Source organism: Corvus moneduloides, chromosome 1 (genome assembly GCF_009650955.1).
Source record: "Corvus moneduloides isolate bCorMon1 chromosome 1, bCorMon1.pri, whole genome shotgun sequence".
Lineage (NCBI taxonomy): Eukaryota > Metazoa > Chordata > Aves > Passeriformes > Corvidae > Corvus > Corvus moneduloides.
Window position 1 is genome coordinate 21,172,340 of NC_045476.1, and position 25,041 is coordinate 21,197,380.

The 25,041-nt window shown below is 37.5% G+C and overlaps 1 protein-coding gene across 7 annotated transcripts in view; it reads right to left on the reverse strand.

The window, feature by feature from the left end:
- MLLT10 (MLLT10 histone lysine methyltransferase DOT1L cofactor) overlaps positions 1-25,041 on the reverse strand; it is a 128,795-nt gene that overhangs the window by 10,251 nt on the left and 93,503 nt on the right. For all 7 annotated transcript variants that reach the window (XR_004238693.1, XM_032101502.1, XM_032101480.1 and 4 more), the window contains 5 exons: positions 8,577-8,694; positions 7,171-7,243; positions 2,541-2,695; positions 504-692; positions 6-94 (listed from right to left, as the gene is read on the reverse strand). Coding sequence is in view for 6 of the 7 variants with exons in the window: in XM_032101502.1 (XP_031957393.1) it covers positions 6-94; positions 504-692; positions 2,541-2,695; positions 7,171-7,243; positions 8,577-8,694 (624 nt within the window). In the remaining variant the exon portion in view is untranslated. The remainder of the gene's footprint in view (positions 1-5; positions 95-503; positions 693-2,540; positions 2,696-7,170; positions 7,244-8,576; positions 8,695-25,041) is intronic.

A 25,041-nucleotide genomic window follows, 5' to 3' on the forward strand; every position in this document is an offset into this window, starting at 1 on the left:
ATTACCTGATTTAATACAGGAAGAGAATTGTCCGGTAAAAAACTGTTTCCCAGATGAGGGCTTTTACTGCTGTTCAAAGAATCAGTGCTAGGTGCTAAAGTAATTGTTTCAAAAAACACACAGTGGTTAAATTTCTGTAACATGCAAAAAGATTCAGAATAATTATTTCAAAATTATGACAAAGGTAAACATAGAAAATGTAAAGTCAACTTTAAAATCATTGCTGAATAGTAAAATATTAACTAAGTAATTGGTGAATCAATAGATTCAAATGGATGTGCTCCAAACTGAAGTAAAAGAGAAACTGCACTGAAAAAAGTAGTAATGGTTCAGAAAAATAAACCAATTGATGTTTAAACATTTAACACATCAGCAAATACTTGGTCTATATTCATCCTACATTTATATTCATCTCCCATCAATGGCATGTGTGGATGAAATAGATATTTCATATAAACACATGTTCAAATTACTTTGACACTTTAATAATCCCCTCTACTTACGTGCTTGTACTGGAAAGGCATGTGCTTGATGAGAAGGGCTGGGATTTGAAGTTATTGTTGGAAAGGGCACCGAAAGCTGTGCATTGAGAAGCTGAAGTCGCTCCTTCTTTGCGGTCAGATTCTTTATCTGTTCTTCCAACCGCCTATTCTCAACTTGAAGTTGGTGTAATGATTTAAGCATTCCTAAAACTAAGACAAAAAGGCACACATTACATTTCACAGCCACATTCAATGAACGAATAACACCTTCATTCAGTTTTAATTTCTGCATTACATTAAGACTAGCATATATGTGAAAATATAAAATTATTACAGATGTCTGAATTTTAGCAGAAAGATCTGAGATCAATTTTGTGTTATTTAAAGCATAGAAAGAAGTTTACAGTGTGCTGTGATAGTAATTTTGGAATACCTCTACACCCTGGCTTAAATACTGATAAAGTAGCCTCATTAGGGCCAGGATACATTTTAAGCAAACAGCAGTACCTGACAACTTAGCCCCAAATCAGAATATAAAAGTATTTCAGTAGCACAGGATAGTTGGGATAAATCCAGTTCAGCTGCAGTATTAGGAACTATAAACCTTATAAAACAGAGAAGTTTGACAAAAATATGCTCAGCTAACAGCACAAGCAACCAACAACATTTATATAAAAACAACCAAGTTTATGAAAAGGGAGTTTTTCTGATTTAATTACTTGTACAGTGAATCATAAACCAATAGAAACAATGAAAAAAAAAAAGAGAAGTCCTCCAACGTGAAGTTGTCCCAGTGCACCTTGGCGGGAGCTGCGAGCAGCGATCTCGGAATCCCCCAGCAGGGAGCACTCTGTGAGCACCGCACTTACCCCCCGCGTTTGCATAACGAGGGCATCACCTTCTCTATTGACCTGATTTTTACCAAGCACAGTTTTCTCAAACTCCCATTTGGTTTCAGAACTTGGATTTCCCAACCAGTACTAGAGTGTGACTGTAAAGCCACAGGGATAGCCTCCTTTTTTTTCTTGCCTTTTTTTTTTTTTTTTTTTTTTTTAAATTCTAAATTGTATTTGTTTAACATGACCTCTGGGCCTACTACAGACATAAGTCTACTGGTATAGGCACATCTGGTCATTTCCCAAGGATTTAGCTTTTATCCCTCCTCTTCAAGAACATACAAAGGAACCCTCAGTGAGCTCAAATGAGATGCAATAAGACTTAGCTAAACCTGTCCTCCAGCTATCATGTTTAAAGGATTATCCCTGCATGAATTTCCTCACAATTAGCATTTTTGTCAGGATACCATTCATAAAAATACTAACTAGATACCTCTTTACACTACCAAGGAGAAGAATAATGCGTTCAATAAAATATAACACAAACCATAACCTGGAATAAAATAATTTTTTTAACATATTCAGTGATTGTCTTTGATACTGATACACTGTTGAATATGGAGATCCACGTGATCTACTGATCACTTATGCTTTTAACATATTCATTCTTGGACTATTCCACTCTATTAAACATAACTTGAGAAAATAATAGTTTGCCTGCTTTAGGAACTCACAAGAAAGGCAGAACACAATAAAGACACGAAAGCCCAGTAGGACACCTGACTAACATTTGTAAATATTTTCTTTTCAAACAGCAACAGAAGTAGGCAATTCAGATTTAAAAATAAAAAACAGAACAATAAAAATTATTACACCAATCTATATCATACAATATAAAGAAAAATGGGGAACTGTACTACATATTTACAGTAGTGGATCTAAGACTTCAGAGTTTCCAAACTCTGCAACTGGACCTGCAAGTTAGTTCCTCTTGCATGATAGAATTTCCCCATCTATAAAAATGTAGATAATCATAGAGAAGTCTTTTGTAATCTACTGATGCCATGTGCTGCACTAAGAACTATGCTAGAACTGTACATTACAGTTGTATTTCAATTCACGGCAGAAAATAAATTTTATTAAAATTCTTGGACAAGCACAGAACAGCAGTTCTGAGTAACAGTTGGCAAAAGTCATAATAAAACAGACTGTGAGTACTTACTGTCACTGGGGGTGCCTTGCTCTAATAAAAATTGTTGTCCTTCACTCCATTGCCTCTCCAGAAGCTGTTCTATGCTGGCTGCTACTGGGGGCAAATTTTCCCCACAACCATTTCCTGACTGATCATAGCGAATCTGCAAGTTGCTCACAGGGGATCTGTTGAAAATATTGCAATTTATTGTTTAAAGAAAAGGATGAAAGGAAATGTATTAGAAAAAGGCTGTTGAAATTTCTTATATCAGCTCTTAGCACCTACATATCTTATGCTTCCAAGACTAAGCTAATTCATCAAAATCACTAAGAACTCCTGGTTCTCACTGCCAGGGCTTTAATAAAAGAAAGACATATTATTACAGTGTGAGAATTTATACTGAGAAAGCACATAACCTCTTCTTGCATACAGACTAACAAGACAGTAACTGACAAATAGCATTGAATTAAATTATACAACACACACTTCTACAGCAGGAAACCATTATATGTGGATACACAGGGCATCAACTTTGAGGGCAAAAAAACCAACCCACACCAAACTTCAAACCTTTCCCTGATAAAACTGGGAAAAATAAAACCAATTTCTTAAAAGCATCACATAGAAAGGCCATATGTAATTCCACTGACTAACTTGTTCTTAAAACAGTCATGTAAACCCGGACTTTTGAGGGACTACATGAAAATATTATTTCACAAGGGATGCAATGAAAGTTCGAAGTTATCCTCTGCCTGTTCTGTGAACACTTAATATACCTCTTTTTTTACTCATGATCACACACAGTTCAAAGAATAATCCCCTTGCCACATGTCTTTTCTCATTCAGGAGAAAATTAATTATTCAGCACACGGCCACTGAGAAAGCTGGCTACCTCTCTCAGGCCCTAGGAGAAGGCTTCTTTTGCATTGGATGGGGCACAATTTAACTTGTGAGCAAAGCCAGATATTCGGTGTATTTCTGACTCGGATTTCTGGTCTCATGTATGCATGGTCCCATTTCTCTACAGGACCACCACCAGAGCCCACTAAAAGCTGGTTCTTGATTTTGATGTTGGTTGTTTGGGGGGATAATCAATTCCAGTGAGCTCAGATTCTCAGATATTAGTTATTACTGTAAGCAATTGGTGCCATCATGGGATCACAGCTGTACTGTTGCACCCACAGTGCAGACTTACCAAGACGACCACCACAGTCCCAGTACAGGACAACACAGAGAGCTCAGGAAATCAGTGTGTTAATTATGATTACCGTAATAAGCAGTGGTCACAGCACATTAGCTACCTAATGAGTGTCGAGCATTTTGCAGGCACCAGAGCAAAGCGATTTTTTACGAGAAAAGGTTTTAAGTAGGTGACTTAAGAGCTCTGTTAAGTATTTATAAATAGGTCCTTTTTTGCATACAGGAAGAAAGGAAAGCACTTGTTAAAACAAAAAGCCCTGATGAATGGATAACCAAGGTAGTGTTTTTTGACAAGAGATGACAACACAACAGCACGTAACAGTTCAGCACAGAGACAGCAAAAGTAGTCTTAGAACGGACTGTTAACACGATGTGCTGAAGCAGTAAGAAGGAAAGTTTATGCAGAAACTACACTTACACTTCACACAAACAACCCACTTCAAAACCAATACAAAACCAGAAAACAAATACATAAAACCACTGAATAACTCCCCCAGAAACTTCTGTCTGTCTACGTGTTCCTGAGCGGCACATAATGCTACCTTAACAGATTGTGCCATTTGAATTATAGATCACCAACAAAATTCTTGTTGGGCTTTGGACTGCTTCCCATCAATTTCGAAAAGGTAGAAACAATGCAGTACATGATGGTACAACCTCTGCAATCCTTCACTGGAAGCCTGTTACAACAGAAGGGTAAAAAAAAGTAAAATCCAGACTTCTGTGTATTGCAACATTACTCAGTCTCTCCTCTCTACCAACTGAACCCCTAGCTCATCCTTTAGACAGGATATGGTTCCTGCATGCTAGGGTTGAATCCTTATTCCAAATAGTATTTGATCAGAGTTTCCAACAGGATTATAAAGGTGCTGTCTGCACTGGTCCAATCCTGCCACGGAGATGGGAATCCTGTTGCACACCTTGCCTGCTTTCACAATTGTTTTTTGTTTAAGTTTGGGGTACAGTTACTCATACTATAGAGCATTAATTAGAAGCAATACTGCATTTAGATATAAGCATACATACAGATTTTACTGCAGGTACTACGTAACATATTTTTAAATCTAAGGTTAAGTATGGGGTAAAAAATAGTTTAAGTGCTACCTTGGGAAAAGCAGCGATTCCTTTGCAAAATGGAAACAGCTCACATATACCAGGTATATTTATATTTCTCATATATATATTAAAAGTTAAAATACAGCATCTTAAACATCAAACGCTGTGGTTATACTGGGGTGGAAAGATATAACAATATGAATTGGAAATGACCATACAAGCTCATGAGTCACATATGTCTTCTCCGAAGAGCTGCAGTCAGCTGCGTCATCAACAGCAAACAAATGTTCTGCAAGTGTTTTTATTTTAAGCAACTCACTGAAAATCACATGGTTCTTTCGGAGAACTGTGTTATTTATGTATCTCATAAGTTTCAAAGGGAACAGAGTCAGAACTTGCAGCTAAATAATTTTAAATAGATAAAGCAGGTAACATTCGGAGTTGCAAAGTTTCCAGATAGCAGATTTTTTAAAGTTAGCTTTTTATTCACTATAAACCATATTTTAAGTAACCATAGTTACTTATTTATTGAAGTGGGGAAGGTGGGGAGTTATCTACACATTTTACAAACCTTGACATATGTGTAATCTTTTTTGTCGCGCAAAGCAGGGGTGAAATTTGCTGACTACTGAACTTAACTGAATGAGTAGGTTTTCTAAATTTTTTCCATGCTAGGTGTTTCAGACCAAGTTTTCCCACCTATCAGTTCTGTTACTACAGCAGCAATTTCTCCCCCTTGCTTTCTCTCACACCGCCCCCGCCTCTCCTCCATTTTGGCTTGTTTTTGAACAACACTACTGCCAAGCAAAATCTCTCTCCTCTTTGCAAAGTGCTACAGCTTCTATACACTGCAGGAAGCTTTTCAATTGTGGATTGAGGTGGCCTTTGTATCATCCAGTTTTCCTTAAGCATCCCCATCAGAACCAGTTGGTATTTTACCATGCTGCAAGTGCTGGACTGTATATACCCTGAACATACACACTTTGTACAAACATCATATTTAAGTTTACCTTCCCAAGTATTTGACCAAAAGACAGACTGAACACAACTATGATTTATGCAAATATTAACTAAGAAGGCATTAAAACTCATAATTACCACAACATGTATGCATAAGAGGACTATTAAATATATAATCAAAAGTTCTGGAATTTCCTAATTGTTGAGCATTTTCCTTTGCAAAATTCTCTGAACTTCCTTATCTGTACAGATCAATTTATATGCTAATATAAGTATACAAATTTATACTAAGAATACCATCTAAACTGATTTGTAAATTCTCTAAAATTATTTTAGAAGCAACACATACTGGAAAACTTAAAAACAAGTTCATGACTAGATAATAACACCTAAGTATTTATAATGGATAATCTCATTACATCCAGAAAGATGTCTTTTGATTAATTAAGGAATATAATACAAGATCAACAACACCAGACATGTACATTAAATTATCTAATTTGGAGATATTTGTTATAAATTACCATAATAAACACATGCTACAGCAATAAAATTCATTATTATAATGCTAATTCTGTGTAACTAGCATTTTTTAGCATTTTATCCTAAAATATTTTTTCAGGATAAATCTCTTTTTCAGATAAATCTTTTTCATGGTTAGTACCTAAATAAAAAACACAGTAATCACACTGTAAAATATAATTTATATTGGATTCAGTATAGAAAATAAAGCCCTTTAAAATGAAGACTTGCTTAAAATATACAGAAAATATTACTGAAATATTTAAAACACAATATTGAAATTTTAACAGCAACTATTTTAAAACAAAATAATATTATACAGTTTCAGCAGAATTCTTATCTCAAACTTTTCTAGCAGATGTGAATTGCAGCAGAACAAAAAAATACTTATTTTTTTCTACAGAGAATTATTAAAAATTTTGAAGTTGTGAGGGAAAAGGAAGAAAATATTTGCTTGGAATTTTTACTGATATTTAATGTTTCACACCATCTTATTCTTGAGATCATTGTTAAGTATATGGGATTTTGGAATTTTTTCAAATATTACTAAACTAAAATTGTGGTAACAAATCTGAGGAGGTAAGTGGTACATATGGATTAAATGACAGATAAATCCCTCTAAAGCAAGATTCCATTTCTTAAATAAGGGAGTAAACTAACTTACCTATAAACCTTAATTTGTAAACCTAATTTCAGTTGATACAAAAGTACATTTCAGCACAATTTTAGCTCTCTGGATGAATTAGGGGTTTTTTTAGAAGGATATATCAATATAAAAATACATGTATTTATACATGTGTGTTTATATTTTTATATATATGGGCTTTTAAAACACTTTGGTATTACTGGTAAAAAGACAGTGAAGTTTGCAAATCTTAAAACATTTCCTCTGCCTGCACTCTCCAATGTAAATAACACTTACCGTGGTGAGAGACTTCCTCTGGGTGATCCTCCTCTGCCAACAAGGCTTCGGCTGTTATCTCCGAGATCTTGATCTGCAGTGTAAATATTTCACAGCTGATAAATCGCCTTTTCTTAGATAAGAGTTTTAATATCTGATGTAGATATTTTAAAAATACCTTCAATCTCAACTTCTATCTGTAGTTACTGCTGAAGAGTGAATAAGTAACTAGTTTAAGATTGTTGAACTGTAGCATGTAAGGTGTTGTCCTTACACATTTCTGAGGCTGTACCAGGCCATGGATTATGTTCACTTCTTTCATTCCTTTCAGTTTTACAGCACAGAAGCGTGGTTTGCATTTGCAGTACCCTCCCCTCAGCCACTTTTAATTTGTACGGTGAAAGTAATGAATCACAGCTGTGGACAGCTAATCTGTATGCTTATCACAGCAAATCCTGATGCTCTGTATTTTTTTAACACTTTGTATCCCAAAACAACTCATAAAATATATAACGTATTAAACTTACTGCTGCCATCTAACAAGCACACGTTATTCTGCAAATTTACTGAAAACTTTATGAAAGCGTATAATTCACTAATTCCTATTTATAAGCAAAGCATAGGAAAGCCCCTTGCTAAAAAGGTAGTAAAACAAACAAAAAAGGCCTCATTAAATATACGAAAACGTTTTGCTTGGAAGGACTCAAAAGGGTTATTTTCCCTATGGCCTCTCAATAAAATAACCCTATCTGCCCCCTTCAAGGTTGCCCTCCCCCTATTCTGAGTCAAGCGACCTCCGACCCCTTGGAGGGCAAAGACATGACTGATCCATTCTTGGTAAACTGCTAAACTCATTCCCTTCCCCCAAACAGGCATGACTACTACGACATGTCAACAAATCCTTACGGAGGGATTGAAACAAAGCAAAGCCAGCGGCTCATTAAAACCGCGGCAGAGAGCCTGCGGTACCAAATGCCAATCGGTAAATATTCACAAGATTATTAAATGCTGCACAAGTTCTCTAACGGGATCTCTTTCACACGAACTTGTATGTAATGCAATTTCATGAATTATGCAAATAAAGGTTTCAACTATTCACGACAAAACCCAGAGCTGTGTCACTCCGGTTGCAAAGAGCTGGGAACTGAGCGCATCAATCACAGGAGTCACAAGAGACACTGGTGCATTCCTGCCTGCTGATGGCTCTGCTTAAACATTTACATTTCACACACCGAGAGGAAAAAAAGGGGGAAGAAAACCTGCGCTGTTCCACAGAACAACTGAGAATTTACTTCCAACACAGAGCAACTTTGTACAGACATTTAATAACCGAAAGCTGAGCAGAAATCAAAAATACAATTTAACAACCTTTTTAAAAACAAGGAGTTCTGTGAAGCTGCACATGTGCACCAGCAGAGGAAGCTTACCTGCTTGGCTGTTTTCAGACTGAGCTATAAGTGCTGCCATGGCTGAATTTGGATTCAGCCTATTGCCGTACATGTTGGATGGAGGCAGACTGAGAGAAGATCCAGGTAGGGTGTTTGCCTGCAAGAAACCAATTACAACTTGAATCCTTTTTTTAAAACAGGGAGAAATGCTAAATGTATTTTAAAGAAGCCTTCTTAATGTACATTTATTATATTTGTAAGTTGAATGCTTTTTAAAACAATGTATTTGAAAGAAAAAAATGTTTTCCATTTTTAAGTATAGAAATAGAATTGCAGTACTTTGAAAAACAGATCAGGTTTTAAAGTGTGTTGTACTTGTGGCTGGCAAGATCTTTTAATTCAAGAAAACCCTTCTAATAAAAAACTACTGTAGCAAATATTAATACCTAAAGTGCATTTTAAAACAACCACAGTTTGCAGAACAGTCAGACTTCCTTGTGGTCCTGAAGTATGCACTCAATGCTAGGACTTAGTAGCATGGCGACCATGTGGTTATCCTACTAATTATTTAATCTTATTAAACCATTTACAAAATAAGGGCAGGTAGACAACAGATGTCTCACAAATGCTTGGGTTCCTTACATCACAAGCCGGCTGCGGAGGTCAAAAGGTCCAACTTTCAGCTCTACAGTTTAACTACACAGAGCCATATTTCCTTTGCTCGACTCCGTCATTAGTAAAACGTGCACAGTATTTTGTTACTTCCTATTTTGATAGGCTTGGAAGCCTGGTGGTTTTTTGTTTTGTTTTGTTTTTATTTTAAAGAACGCAAACAGCCATTACAAGTATGTTTTCTATACAATAGGGGGCTCCGGGAACCACAGCTTTGCCCTGACCCCATATAAGGAACTGTATTTTTGGCAGTTGGCCAGCTCTACTTATTGAAGAGCTCCCAAAGTTTGTGTTCATTCATGTTGCTAACCACAATTCTGAAGGTCTCTGCTGGGACTTGTGCCAAACAAGCGAAAATGAACCCTTAAACAGATGAAGCTAAGGAGGCTGGCCAAAATCTTGCATAATCCAATGCAATAAAAATACCTTCTTCCTTGGCTGCTTATGCTTTTTCCCTTTCGAAGAAAAAAAGATTTGTGTCAAATGCTAAGTTGCAGAGACAGGCAATCAAAGAAATAAAGGTACAGCTGCTTACTTTAAAGGCATTTTCCTACCTGATAAAAAAATTATTTCAGAACAAAGAAAATATTTCAAGGGGGGTGGGTGTGGAATCAAAGATCCACAAACCTGCATGATCACTGGTTTTAAAATCAATCTTCTAAGAAAATGTAAACAATTTTTACAAATGAAACTTTTTTTGAAAACAAAAAATAGAAGGTAAACCGTAAGGAACTCAATTTGTGGGACATTTTGACATGCATAACTGCACACAAGAGACAGGGGAAACATACTGGTTATTACAGCAAAATATTACAGAGTATAAACTATGTCTCTGGAAAGAATCACACAGTACCATTAATTTCTGGCTTTCTGCCAACATATTAAACTTGATGAATGGACTTTTATGAATTCACACAACTGTTTTCAATGATGCTTTATTTACTATATACTGGTGAGAAATTGTGCCTGATATTTACCTTCTTCTACTGTCACAAAGTTAGAAAAAGCCACAAGTAATTGCTTACAATGATCAGGGGTTTATTCATTTTTCAGTTTATAGGTATGTGCAAGATTGCTAAACATTGAAACACAGTGTCGCTTCAAATCTGGCTGTTACTTCTGGGGGGGTTGTTGGGGATTTTTTTAAGAATTGCGTATCTTTAGTAGAATTAATCTGAATTATTTCTAAGTCTTAAAAATAATGCAGGCATTTCCACCTCCCCAGGTACAACACCTTCCAGAAATACAATACATATCAGTACTGTGACACTGACAGACAAAGGCAGCAATACTGCACAGCTCCTGCTCTTTTCCTTAACAAATGCCTGAAGGGCAGCTCCAACTCAACCATTATTGTTCCTAGCAACCTTCAGCTCTTTTCCCCTCAAAACCAAACAAACTTCAGTCAAATCCTTTCACTGATAAAACCTGACAGAATGGAGTATTAAGAGATTCAATCAGTATTATCCTTCACCATACCTGAAAGACCAGACTAGCAAAATAAAAGTTTATATGATGTTATGAGTTCTACTAATACAGCTGGGGGGGGGGGAAGGAAGGGGAGAGGGGAGGGAGTGGTGGTATTTAAACTCCAAACACCAGTCCTTATTTCTGTTTAGTTATACAGTATTTCCCCTAAAAGATTTCTTTTAATTCTAGTAAGTGTGTGTACTGCTCACATTTTACACAGAAGCTTCTATACTTAGCTCTCAGTCCATGTAATTCACTGCAAGGCTGCTTAAAACTGTGCAATAGCAACTATATAGTAATTTATGATGGCAGGGTAGCTATAATCAGCAAGGGGAACACGTTTATTTGACTGAAACACGCACAAATATCTTTAAGAACTTTCTGAATGTACCTAAGTATCTTGATGGGAGTTGCTGAAGTTGAGTAACTATCACATCACAAAACAGAAGACATCAAAGGAATTAAACGTTTGTTATGTGGGTTGATATAACAGATCAAAAGACTTAGAAGGATTTAAACAATATCTAAGAACTTGAGTTTTTCACAAGTGGTGATTTCACCCTAAACTTTACCCCTGTTTATACTTCAAAATAATAGTAAAGGTGTCCTACAAGTTGGAACTACAGAAGTTCCAATGCTATCCTGCATCCTATGCAACTCTTAAAGCAAAAAAGACACAGTAAAATTGTTCAAGTAAGTTGAAGGCAAATAAAAAACCTTTGAAAATACCTTTTTAACATGGCAATGTAAAATGACAAGAATAATGATTTGTGAAGCTTTCTTATGTATGTGACGACTTCATCTGACAAGGAAGTAGAGAAGGTGGAGGAGTGCTACATTATTTAAAGGTGAAATAGGAGCTTCATGTTTCACTCACAGTCGAAACAAGCTGTAGCAAGCATTTATTAAAAATGCGCAATCATCCTGTCAATACATATTAAGGTCACAGGACTGACACATGTTCTAAAATGCAGAACTTTTAAGGCTGTATTATTCTTTATTTCAACTGTTTCTATTTGAACACTCAACACAATACATGATCAAAATGTATGAACTAATAAAAGCCCAACACTACTAAGTATTTATTTTGAAAAGGCAGCAAAATTTCCTGAAAATATTTTAGCAGAAGGATTTAAGCCCATCTAGAGGTATAAAACACACTGCTTTCCTTTATGGCATGTTCAATAAATCAGTAAAGCCATAAGCAGCAGAGCAGCACGGAGGGACGATGCACTGTAATTCAGAGAATGCCCACGTGCAGCAAGAAATGATTGATATTTGACTGATGCTTAAAAACACTTCCTCTACAGCAAGAGAGAAAGTACAAGCATATTCTTCTAATTAAAGAACAAGACTTGCAAGTTAACTACTTTTAACTCCTATATATAAATATCCACCAAAATATTTAGAATAGTTTTATATTTGTTTGCATGACTCCAGTATTATTTAACAGTATGACTATAAAGTTTCCAAAGGATTCATATCTGAACATTTACTCGTATCTGAAATTTTCCAGGGGAAGGAGCCTCTTCAATCAAAAGTTGTATGTTAAGAAAAAAAAAAACAAAGGGGAGAAAAATGAGACAATACTTAACTACATTCAATCAGATTGGATATCAAAACTTTGAGACTCTTTGAACATGCCTTTTCCCCCCAATTCTTTTAAGTTTTATGCTATGAAATATTTTCTGATAACAGGCCTCATTTCTGTCTCAGCTCCACACCAGTAAGGTTTTAATACTCAGCGTGTGATGAGAGATGAAACCAAGTGTGAACAACTTTTGGGTCCCATGAGTAGGCTGACTGTTGAAGCTGTCAGGTTCAATTGCATCATTCCACATTATTCAATGCCCCAAACTGCTCCCTAATTGTTAGAGGCTTAACATATTCAAAACCATTGTTTAGGCTAATGCTGAAATGCCTACAGTTGAGTTTCCATAAAGAAAGGGGAGGGATTTAATTGTAGTTAAACCATTACTGAACTCTCCTCCTTTCATGATAGGGCAACAGGGATGGCCAGAACAACCAATTCCAAGACAGCTTCTTCATCAGTTTATATCCAATCAACACCCCTTTTCCCCTCTGCTTTAAAAATTGTCAGTGCTATATTGTAGCTTTGTATTATATCATCATAATGCTTTACAATTAGTGGCACACCACCTAATTACCTATTTCTACCAATATTTATTTGTCAAAAATAATTTCAAAGGTTAATTTTATTTCTTGTATAAAATAAAAACATATAATTGTTCCTGTGGTTGGGGTCACACCATTTACCAATCATACCAGGTTCTCCATCACAGCACAATGCTGTGAGATGAAGTGCAGAACTCCCCCTTGCTCCTACCAATACAAAGTGAAGAAATAAAGAGCATTAGATATGCCACTAACAACTACTTATGGCCAACTACTACTGAAATCATACAAAAAATTTCGATGCAGATGAAATTTAAAGCTAAATTTTCAGCAAGCTGTTCTGCTACCCTCCTGAGATGTTACGAACACTTTCCATGCATGTCTAGCTTCATGAAATATGGAAGGAGATTCAAGCACAGGACCAAGTGTTAGCATCAGTTTACTTCATCTACAAGACATCTTAAGCTGATACATTTTGGTATATGCCAAGCAATATTTATCTGAACAATGTATTAATTAATTAAAACCTGCATTGAATTTAAATGAGATTAGATATGAACACATATTCATTCTAGACATAATAAAAAAAATTGTAACGTGCATATATAAAAATTTTTTTCTTTTCTTGAGAGGTGAAAAGAGCTGCCTGTCAAGTGACAGCAGTAGAAGCAACCTTGCCTTGTGTTGCCTAGATTAATTTGGGCAAGTGAAGAAATACTATTTTAATCTCTAAAATTTTTATGGCCTTTGCTTGGGTATTGAAGGCAATGGGAAGAATATGCTATTGCTTCCTTTTTTTCTTTCAGTACTTATGGTACAACCTTTAACTGCATTTAGAAGAGGTGAGGGAACCACAAATATCCATCATCACTTGCCTCCTGTGAACCATCAACTGTTCAATACAAAGATGAGTCCTGCCACATCAACACCTTCTCATGCATTACTTCCTGCAACACAACCCTTGAATATTTTCACCACAAATACAGAATTTGCTTAGAAATCTTAGAATACTTATCAAGATCTTGTTTCCAATGGAAGAACAAAAATCTAAATACCTGTTTATTTTCCTATATGCCAAGAAACACAGATGGAAGATAACACAGAAAATCCTTAATAAACTGTTTCCAAATTTCTTCTGAAAATTACCACCTGACTTTTCAAAACAACTAGCACAACACAGAACAATATTAATCTGTAGCATTATAATTACTATTCATATATTTTAACTAAACTGATACTTTGATTTACATCTTTTTAATATGTGTTTTGGCTGTCATAAATTATAAGTTGAACATAACTAAATTTCAAGCAAATGATATTGACCACTTGACTACAACAGCTTACACTACTGATGACTGGAATCAGAGTGAATTTTTACAGCAAACCTCACCTCACCTGCTATCACACATCACCAATGTGAATCAAATGCAAACATCCACTGTGGTTTTTTTACACATTCATTCTATGAATGCAACACTGAGATTGAAAAGATAGCCCTCCCATACTGCCGTCATTACCATCCAAGCACTCTGAACCTCTTAAAGTTTGGGGATTTTTTAAAACAGATAATCAAGGTCCAATTACACAATAAGTGTTTTCGCTACCTGGCTGAAATAAAAGAACTAACTGAAAAGTATAATTAGGAGGTCGGAAAAGTTAAAATGAAATCAGAAAAAGGGTTTACAATGTCTTAGAAGAAAAGAGCAACTTTTCATTCAAAAATAAGAAGAACATTAATTACAAGTGTACAAACTGTCAGAATTTAAATCTGTCAGGAAAACTGTATTTGTGACATCATTCCATAGATACAATATTCACTAGTACTTTTCCTGTTTGCAGCAAAAATAAATCCTGTGAACTTCTAGCTGCAATGAAGACTCTAGCTTATGAACAAGCTAATAATCAAATACTGTCTTTGAGAATCAATTGTTTCGATTAAATGTACAAATAAATCCTTCCATTAAATGAAGCCATCTAATCTTCAAACAGCAGCACTCAAGTGTTTTCCAAAAAAGGCATGAATGAATACAACTGGGAAACACAGTGGGATTTGAAAGTCAAAATGAAAAATTAATGGCACACCTACAGAAACTAATTTATACCTCTGCCCAGTGTACAAGGGCACATAAAGTCATTAAAAACCACATGGATAGAAGGCCTATCTTCCAATAACGTGAAAACACTATAACCTCAACTGTACTACCACTTTGCTCCTCTCTTTCATGTTAACTAACTAGGTATTATATAAAATTTTAACCAATTAAAATCTATTTATTTATATGGGAGACATAAAAAAGAGACCTGTACAAAAACTTACAAGAATGCTACCTCATTAAGAGGTCTTTTTTGTTTGGTTGGTTTTGTTGTTTGGGCTTTTGGTTTGTTTTTTAAAGGAGGCATTGCAGAGATAAGACCCTGGGATTCATCCACAGACCTAACTGAAAACAGAGCTATCATTTCAACACAAAGCCCTTTTACCTTTAATGTGGTTGCTCTATCGTTTCCATCTACCTCTGTCTTCATAGCACCTAAACCGTATGTGCTCTACAAAGACATGGAAGCACTATCATGTTGGGGCCCTCCCCCTGCCATGTGGTCCTGGGAGAGGGGCCCTGGGGGGGAGACACGGGGTTTCCCTGCCCCTGGTCAGCCTCGTTCCCCATTGGTTGTTTTGTGTTCCCCTGCGCGGGCAGGGACCCTCGGGTCCCATGATTGAGCAGTTCCTCGGCAGAGCCCCGGCCATGTGGCTGGAGAAATAAACATCTCTGAAATATCTAGCAAGAATCGGTCCATATATATATATTCTTTCCATGGGCCTCGTTGTCTGATATGCGTGTTACAGTATCCCCGCTATAACAAATGGTGGGTAATGCGAGCAGAACAATCCCCAATCCCTACAGCAGCTGATTTGTGAGTAAACTCTGGATTCCTCTTCTTGTTTTTGTTTTGCTGTTCCATCTCTAAACTATGGAGGAACCATAGGAAGACTCTTGGCTCTCAGAGCCGCATATGGACGGACATTTATCTTAAACTTGAAAAGATTCTTGAACAACGATTTGTAAATTCTAGCTTAATTCAAGCTCAAAAGGAACTGAACCATTTCCTTGCATGGTTGTTTAAGAACTTTTTCTACGTTTCTTGGGATTTAATTCTTACCAAAGACTTTTGGAAGACCGTTTGCACACAGTTAATTTCTGAGTCAAAATATATGCCGATGGAAGAATATTTTCATGAATATTATTTAATTACCGAGACTGTTGAGCAATGTCAGCTGTGTCCTGGCGAAGGGAAGCGTGCCTCAGGGACCATGCAACCCAGGCCACGCACACCGAGCACTCTGCGAGCAGCAGTGAAGCAGTTCCCGCGCGCGGGTGGAGGGGCACGAGCTGCAGTGTCGGCAGCAGAGCGAGGCACGGCGGGAGTGGCGGGAGCGGCGAGACCCGGCAGTGCCCGCCCGGCCCCGCGCAGCGCGTGGTGGAGCGAGCCCCGTGAACACCCGACCGAGAGGGGCGGTGCGCGGGCGGCATCCAGCAGCAATGGCAGCAGAGCGGAGCCACGCCAAACCGAAACGCGCGCTGGAGCAGGGCGCGGGGGGGTCGTCGCTCAGGGGCCCGGACGAGATGTGGGCACGGCCCCAGGCAGCGGCAGCACAGCTGAGAGCAGAGGCGGCGGTGGCACGCAGGGAGCTGGGCGGTGCAGCCCGGCCCAGCCTGCACGGCCCCGAATGCGACCCTGGGAAGAGCGCACAGGCACGAGCAGCCCCAGTGGCCCCGGCAGCACTGACAACCCCAGCAGCTCCAATGCGGGAGCGACTGAAAGCAAAAGAGAAAGCAAAAACGCAGCCAGACAGAAAACAGCAGCCACTCGGAAAAAGGAAAAAATCACCGTAGCTAAGGTTTTCGGAATAGTAAAATGGTATGATGTTAAACAAAATTATGGTTTTATAACAAGATGTGACAACCAGCAAGACATATTCATTCATAGAACTGCTATTAAAAAGAATAACCCTGAAAAATGCATCCCAAGCTTGGGAGATGGAGAGGTGGTAGAATTCAAAATTGTGCAAGGTAGAAAAGGGTTACAAGCAGCAGAGGTCACTGGGCCTGATGGTGTTTCTGTGAAAGGCAGTATATATGCTAAAAATCATAGTCATGTTAGACAATATCTCCATTATAAGCCCCCCCTACAGTCTCCCTTTCCTACTCCCACCTTTCCCTTTTACCCTATGTCCTATTACCCCCAGTGTATTCCCAATCCGTTTTTTCACCCATGGCTTCCCTCACAAAACCATGCCTTTGCCAATTGTTTCCCCAAAAATCCCTTTCCAATGCCGAGTGGGGGATGATGAGGGGGAGGGAAGAAATTAACTATTGTTGTTTAGAGTTCCAAAAGGTACAAATAGAAGAAACCCTCTCCTGCCTCAGTTTCCCCACAAAGCATGCCCGGGGAGTCCTGTCTCCCTTCTGTCAGCCTTAACACGTTCCAGAGAATCTGTTTGGACATTTAAAGACTCAGGAGGGTGGCTTGTTTTGTTTTGAAACTGTCCTTGTTATCTCATGTTTATCCAGTTGTTTTCAATGTTAAGTTTTAAATCTCTTTTTGTTAAAAATAAACAGGTGAAATGTTGGGGCCCTTCCGCTGCCATGTAGCCCTGGGAGAGGGGCCCTGGAAGGAGACACGGGGTTTCCCTGGCCCTGGTCAGCCTCGTTCCCCATTGGTTGTTTTGTGTTCCCCTGCACGGGCAAGGACCCTCGGGTCCCATGATCACGGGAGTTCCTCGGCAGAGCCCCGGCCATGGGGCTGGAGAAATAAACATCTCTGAAACATCTACCAAGAATCGGTCCATATATATTTCTTTCCACGGGCCTCGTTGTCTGATACACCGTGTTGAAGTATCAGCACTGTAGCAATTGTGCCCAAGAGTCTGTTTTACTTAAGAGCTTTAATCTATATATGAGGAATCTCAATTGACTAGCAGAAAAAATTACTTTATTAGGCAACAAACTCAATATACCCATAGAGGAATCTATTTTCTTCATACAACTATTCCAGAGAAAGCCGGACACTTGCAATATGGGAAATAATGGATCTGAGAGAAACGTAACCACTTTCAACGACCATCTGTAATTTCAAAAAAAGTAATAATAAAGAATCACCTACTTATTCACAAGCACAGACATTTTAACTATCTAAATAAACATCAACAGTCTTTGCTATTTAAGTGATGAAACAAACACCTTCAGTAGCAGAATTGCTGCTGTGCAAAAATGCTTGCAAGATTCTCAACATTTATACAAGGCCTATAAGGACACTGCCTCAGCAACCAACTCTGCAGCTTGCAACAAACATACACCACGTATACTTAAAATCTTTTTCAAGTAAGACCTAAACATTCAGTTTCATCTAAATAGTTTTATTATTTCCATTGCATACAAACTAGAAAATTTCACACTTTTTAGATTCAACACCATTATTATTGTCTCAGGCAGCTAAATTGAACTAGTGCTACACTCAGTTCAATGAAGAGGTCAATGTGCCTCAGTTGCCTGGAGACTGATGGTTGCTACAGCAGCACCAGATAAGCCAAGCTAAATAAGCTTCAGCTTGAAGGCAGAAAACATTTATTGCTGGACCGAAACATTGATGCAGTTGTCTCAGCATGTGGCACTGTGCAAAACCAGGCAACTGCCTTTCAGACTACCTCTGTATTGCACAAGTCTACATGAAGACAAGCTTTCTGAAGCCAGAGGAAAACAAGATTTTCATTGGGCTAAATACAAGATTACTTGCAACTATGATTCCTTTGTTCTTCTAGTTGAGTCACATGTTAGAAGGAATTTTCCCTCTGGCTGTAAATTCCTCCTCCTTGCTACTCTCCTCCTCCCCCACCCCAAAAATCCTCAGTTAGATTGCATGAAAAGAAAATTAGATTTTTACCCATTTTGCCCAGAAGTAACTAGAAATTAAAACAGCTTTTAAGTGAGAAGCAAGAAAATTTTGATGGAAAAACTTTTGCTAGTACAGTTCTTTCACATTTTTTATTTTTCAAGACTCAAATTTAAGTGGCCGTGACACAAATATGATTTAGTAGGTTTGGAAAGAAAGTCTCTGTTTTGCACTGACATCCTACACCACAATATCAAACCTCTCTGTCTACAACATACTGAAGGATGCATTTAGCACTTTCCAAATCTAGAAGCGCTGGCAACTTCCCGTGCAGTGAGTCCCAAAGATGAGCAGCATACTCTGTTAAGAACGTTTCTTTTTGTTCTGGATATGCTGACATTTCCTTTTGTATCTTTTTGTTAAGTTATAAGCTAAGGAGAACCAAATAATTTCAGCACCTGAACAGCCTGTGGTCCATGTTGATATTTTACCTTTGACCCAGTGCATAGGAACCTCTTTCAAGAGACTTTATCATCAAGAGGTATTTTGATAGTAACATAAAATATGTTAATTGGTTTTCATGTATCCAGCATTTCAATCGATTAGAGAATTCTAGTACCACAGTAAGGATCTAATTTCCTTTTTCTGGAAGCATGCTGCTTAAACCATGCAACATCATTACTTCCAGATGTTTTATTAGTCTCTTTTTAATTATCACTCATTAAAGGTAATACAAACCAAAAAAAACCCAAAACACAAAAAAAACACCCAACAAACAAACAACACCCCACCCCCAGCCTCCCAAACAAACAACATACACTGTATGAAAATGTATAAACTGAACTTAAAAAATGAACCAACTTAGATGTTTTGGAGAAATTTAGCAATGTATTAACATATTGTCATAATTGCTGTCTATGCTTTACTTTAATGACTAATTACTAAGAAGTGAGAGGTTTCACCACAAGGCACCCACCAAATATGCAGTAGAAGTCTATACTATCTGCACCCTGGACTTCGTAATAGCTGACTTCCTAAGAGCTCTTATAGGATTCAGTATCTCAATGATTTCTATGTTAAGGAACATAGAAAGTGGCCTGAAAAAAATGTAAAAAGAGAGTTCTTCTTAAGTTCTGGAAATCATCTCTGATTACACGTCTAATGCAGTTTAATATAATTATGCTAGGTTCCTTTGCACTGCAAAAAAAAAGGATTAAATCCTTAAATTAGTTTGCTGAGATCATGTCAACGTCTCTAGTTTTAAGAAGTTCTGATCCAAAGGTGTCTGCAGAAGTATTACACTAACTCTTAACTTACATACGGTTGTGATGTGCATCTTTGGGAGCAGAGCAGGGACTCACTTAAGCAGCCAACCATCTAATGCAGGTCACATCTGTCACACCCCAAAGTCCTAGAACTTAAGGCAGCTTGGGTTTTTCCTCTGTGTATTTATTCTACTCACCAAAGAAAAGCTGATTAAACACTGATAGCTGATAGACCTGCATCTATCTATCCACAGGGAGGATGGCCCAGAAACGTCCTTTAAAAGACTGCAGTCTGCCCAGCTCTAGCAAACTTCAGATGCTTAACTTGAAACCAACCTTCCTTCCTTCCTTCCGAATTCCTTCCTTCCTTCCTTCCTCCCTTACATTTACTTTGCGCTGAATATTACATTTAAAAAAACCAAATCCAAACCAGCGGGAAACAGGTTATGGTTCTCTGAACAAGACTGGAAAACAAAAGTGGACAAAGGAGTATCTTCCTTGGCCATACTGACTTTAAGAATGCAATATCCATAATTTGAGGTTACAACTGTAAAGTTGGAAGCAGTATCAATCAGGTAGGTGCATTTTACTGTCCCATGCAAATACCCAGACCCCCTCCTGCAGACTTGAAAAAACCCCTCTCAACTTGAATTTTCAGCAAAGGAACATCTACTTGTTTAAGATGTACTATTAAGTTCCTTCATAATTCCATCCCTGTTGTAGAAGGTATTAATAAGATTGTTCCCAAAACTGCTCCTAACTTCTCTGTTGGAAGGAACGAAAACTAAGAATAGATGGAGTTCCTATTTCCTGTCTTTTCATTTATTTTCCCATGAGTGCCAGAATATAAAATAAAAAGGACAAGAAAGTTCCCTTGATAGCATGCAAAATGAGGAGCAGACTTAAACTATGACAAGGAAAAAAACCACTAAAACAGGAAGCCAAAAATAGTGTAGACTAGTAATTTGGAGAAAGAGCAGGGGACCACAGAGATCCAAAATTAGGGACTATATTAATTCAGAAAATGAGAAAATAAAAACCACAGGACAGATGCATCTGAAACATCATGTGCCCTACATTCAGAACCTGAAGAGATCTCAGAATTCCTTAGCTTTCACATTCCTCTGTTGTTAACAAGTAACTCCAAGTCTACTGGAAAAAAATAAGCCTTATCTTCCCCTACAAGCTGGATCAGACAAAGGAGGATAACCACCTCTACATGAATGCTAAAGAAAACCCTGCTGCTTTTGTACTGCTCCTAAGGGAAGTAAAGCCAAAGGAACTTTAGGACAATGGAAGTGATAAAAAGCAAACTTCTTTCACTCAGAATTGCAACTGAGCAGCAGCACCTACCTTCCCAATTATCACATCTGGACCCTGAGGCAGTAGTTGATTACACTGTGTTGAAGTGGACCTATCATGCCATCACAAAAAGAATAACAAACAGCAACTATTCAGTTTCCCTATCTTTGTGCAAGCCACAAGGACTGCTGTTACAGATACTTCTTGTCCTTCTCCCTCTTCATTATCTGCCTCTGTGGCAAAGGAAGCACAGTGCATAAAGTAAGAGCTGGGAATTTAGGAAGAAAATAGAAGTTGCAGAGGAAAAAAAAATGCTTAGAAAAGAAAGAAGAATCTAGCAGCAGCAAAAAAATCATATTGTAAGAAAATCTTCTGGATTGTATCTGTAGGAGAGGCTTGTAACAAGTATGTGCCATATTGCTTGAAATTGCCTCACAGATGTGCTTATTACAGTCACCAAGAGCAGAGATACCATCGCACAGTAGAATGAAAAAAAAATCAACTACAAAGTGAAAATTTGATATTGAATTTTCAATAGGAATAAATCCTGAAAATTTATCAATAAACTAAGATTACTACAATGTAAAGATCATACATTACTGGATCATACAATAACAACCCAACATTTGATGACCTACAAATTTTTAAAGTAGAAGACTGTGTATTTAAGCAAACTACTACATGCCATTTCTACTCCCACTAAAAGCACTATTGAAATGAGATTACAAGATACTTAAGTGCATTTTTGTCTTGAAAGCAATACAGTCTGAACCATTAAATGGTTTTAACAATCAACGACTGAAGAAAGCCCTGTCAAAAACCTTTACTTCCAATTCTGCAGTTTGATTCTGCATTCAGAACCTGGAGACCCCAGAAACAATTGGCCACAGAGCTGTAGTAGAGTAATTTCACTAATCTAAGTCATCAAAAAGAACACACAGCTCGAGCAATTTCAATCTCAATCCCAACCAGAGTAGCAAACACTCAATTATACAGTACTAAATGAATAAAAAGAAATCCTGCTGTACAACGCCAGAAGACACTGAGGCACCGAGGTCACCACTTTTTTTATGAATTTATGTTAATCACAAAGAATAACTTATCAGAAACAGCAGTACGGCAAATTGTTACAGAACAGCATAACAGACTGACAAACATTTTTGCTATAATTATGAAGCACTATGAAATATTTGAGATAAAAACTGAGCATAGGACATTCAAGTGGTGCAACTTGTCACCTGGCTTAAAAGGGAAAAGTGAAGATGATATTCAAAATCCAAATGGAAGAAAGCAATTTTTCTCAATAACAAAGCACATATCAGTAACCATATGAAAGTTAAAAACACACTTCTGAGAGGAAAGACACAAGTTTAGAATACAGCAATTTGCTGCTACATACAAAATAAGCAGTACCCACAACCATGTCAAGAGTAGCAATTCATGGAAAAGCAGGATAAAGTATTTGTGTGGACTGCACCCCTTCTCTCCTGTATCCCTTTTTTACTACACTTTTGCAATTGTTAAATGCATTGTTAGCTAATAAAGGCTTATTGAATTAAGCAGTGTAACCTATCTGAGGCTATGCCCAAGATATATAAAAAAAAGAACAGCATGCAAAATAATCTGCATTTCCAGCAAGTGGCATTTTTACTAGTCCACTGGTTCCTACCTGGTGAGGAACACCAGCACTTCAATTCAGTTTTGACACAGCATGGAACACAAGTTCATAATTTATTCTTCTGGATTTGTTAGTTTGAAATAAAAATTATGAGTGGCATGAGAGAAAAGAAAATGAGGCAGAAAAGGGGATTGTAACAAGGTCCATACTGTGTTTTTGTCTTAACAAACAAACAAACACCACAGCATAGAAATGACCATACTAGTCAATATAATGAAAAAATCAAAACCCAGGACTTTCCATTTGTGGGTTTTTTAAAGCTTTAAACTCAGTGTTGTTTAGTTGTTGAAGGAAAAAACAGCACTTTGGGGTTTTAATCACCAAAGTTTTATACAGGCCTGTAAGTTATTAAAAATAACAGAAGTTACTTTGTCATTTTGAGTAGTATTAATTTAATAGCAGTATTTAATAATAGTATTACCTAATTTGGGGCAGTTGCTTTCAACTGTTTTCAAGTTTTTTTTAATGCTATGAACAAAATTTTCTGCATTAGATGCCTATCACACCATTCTAATCAGAATGTATCAGGTAATTCTGAGACTAATTCTATGGGAACACGTTTTTTCCTAAGACCTTTTCTTTAGAATTTCTTAACGCCCTTTCTTTAAAAAAAGAGACATAAAAAAAAAATCCTTCAAAAATTGACAAATTTATGATGCCCCCTAAATCAAAATTACAAAAGCCCAACAGAGATCTAAGAAAACAGCTGAAATCTTACAGGATGGACCTTAGCAGCAGATCTTTGAGGCTATTCCAACTTTTACCACTATTCCGATTGCACATCCGCTAACATGACCGAATAAGTGAGCAGACAAGATTTGGTCATACTTGCTCTGTTAACTAATAGTTTAAGCAAAACCTTATCTTTGAACTATTACTTTTTACCTGCTATAGAGGTACAAGCTTACCTTCGCTTATAACCTAGGATGATGGTGTTCTTTTAATCAGAGCACTGCACAAGAAACATACTAGCACACTCTTATTTGAGACTCCCATGGTCAAGAGGTGGGTAAGCACTGAGAATACATCCACAAGAGCCCAGTAAGCAGACACAGCACTCTGATGAAACTTTGCAGAAGTAAGTAGGTAAACGCCAACCCTTGACATAAAATCAGTCATTTATGCTAAATAGGAAGGGGGTGGGGGGTAGGAGAAGAGATTAAAAAAAAAAAAAAAAAATCACACAAACAGGTTGCTTTCAGTGGAGAACAACTGCATGGTAAACTAGGCTCTCCTGACTGAATCTCTTCAAACTAGTACGGACCTTATGAACTAAAAGAAGACTCGCTGAAGCAGTGGAGGACTTTGTTAATTCAAATAAAGGAGCTCACCTTTATGGCTGTCAACCAAAACTCACAATTTCAATCTCCCTGTATATCTCAAAACCAAATGACTCTTTAAATGGTAGTACCTGTGAGTAAGATCCCGACAAGTAAATCTATGACCACTTGAAAACAAGTTTAGTAGTGAGGCAAGATACACAACTCCTTTGCTTCTCTGGGAAAAAAAAAAAAAAAAAAAAAGCCCCCAAGGCAACTCCTAAGAAACAAAGCCAAAGGAAGGACAGGAATTTTAAGCAGTTAACCTATGGAGGGCTCTCTAGTTCAGCTAAATACTGAGAGAAGGTCCATCTCCTAGGGTATACTTCCTTTTTTTGTGACAACCTGAAGGAAAAAAATACTATGGTATTTCTCTTCCTGACTCATAAATACGGGTTTTTCCCATTGCTTTTTCAATCTATCTTCTGACAGAGGTTAATAAATAGAAGTGATGGAGCACAATTCTTGCTTATTTAACTTTTCCACGTCAATTGTTTTACAGACCTTTGTCTTATCCCTTCTCAGTGTCTCTTTTTGAGGCCACGAGTCCCTCATTATTTACTCACTCCTTATAAAGATGTTCTCTGCCATTGTTCACTGCCATGGCTCTTCTTGTACCTCTTCTGGCATGTACCGTATCTGTTTTGAATAGTAACTGTCCTTTCCCTTTAACATGGATTTTATTTGCCCTCTTAACCACCTTGTCAACACAGGCTGGCGAGGTCTTTCAGCAGTTTGTGACAGCTGATGGTCATAAGGGCTCATTGCATAACCCA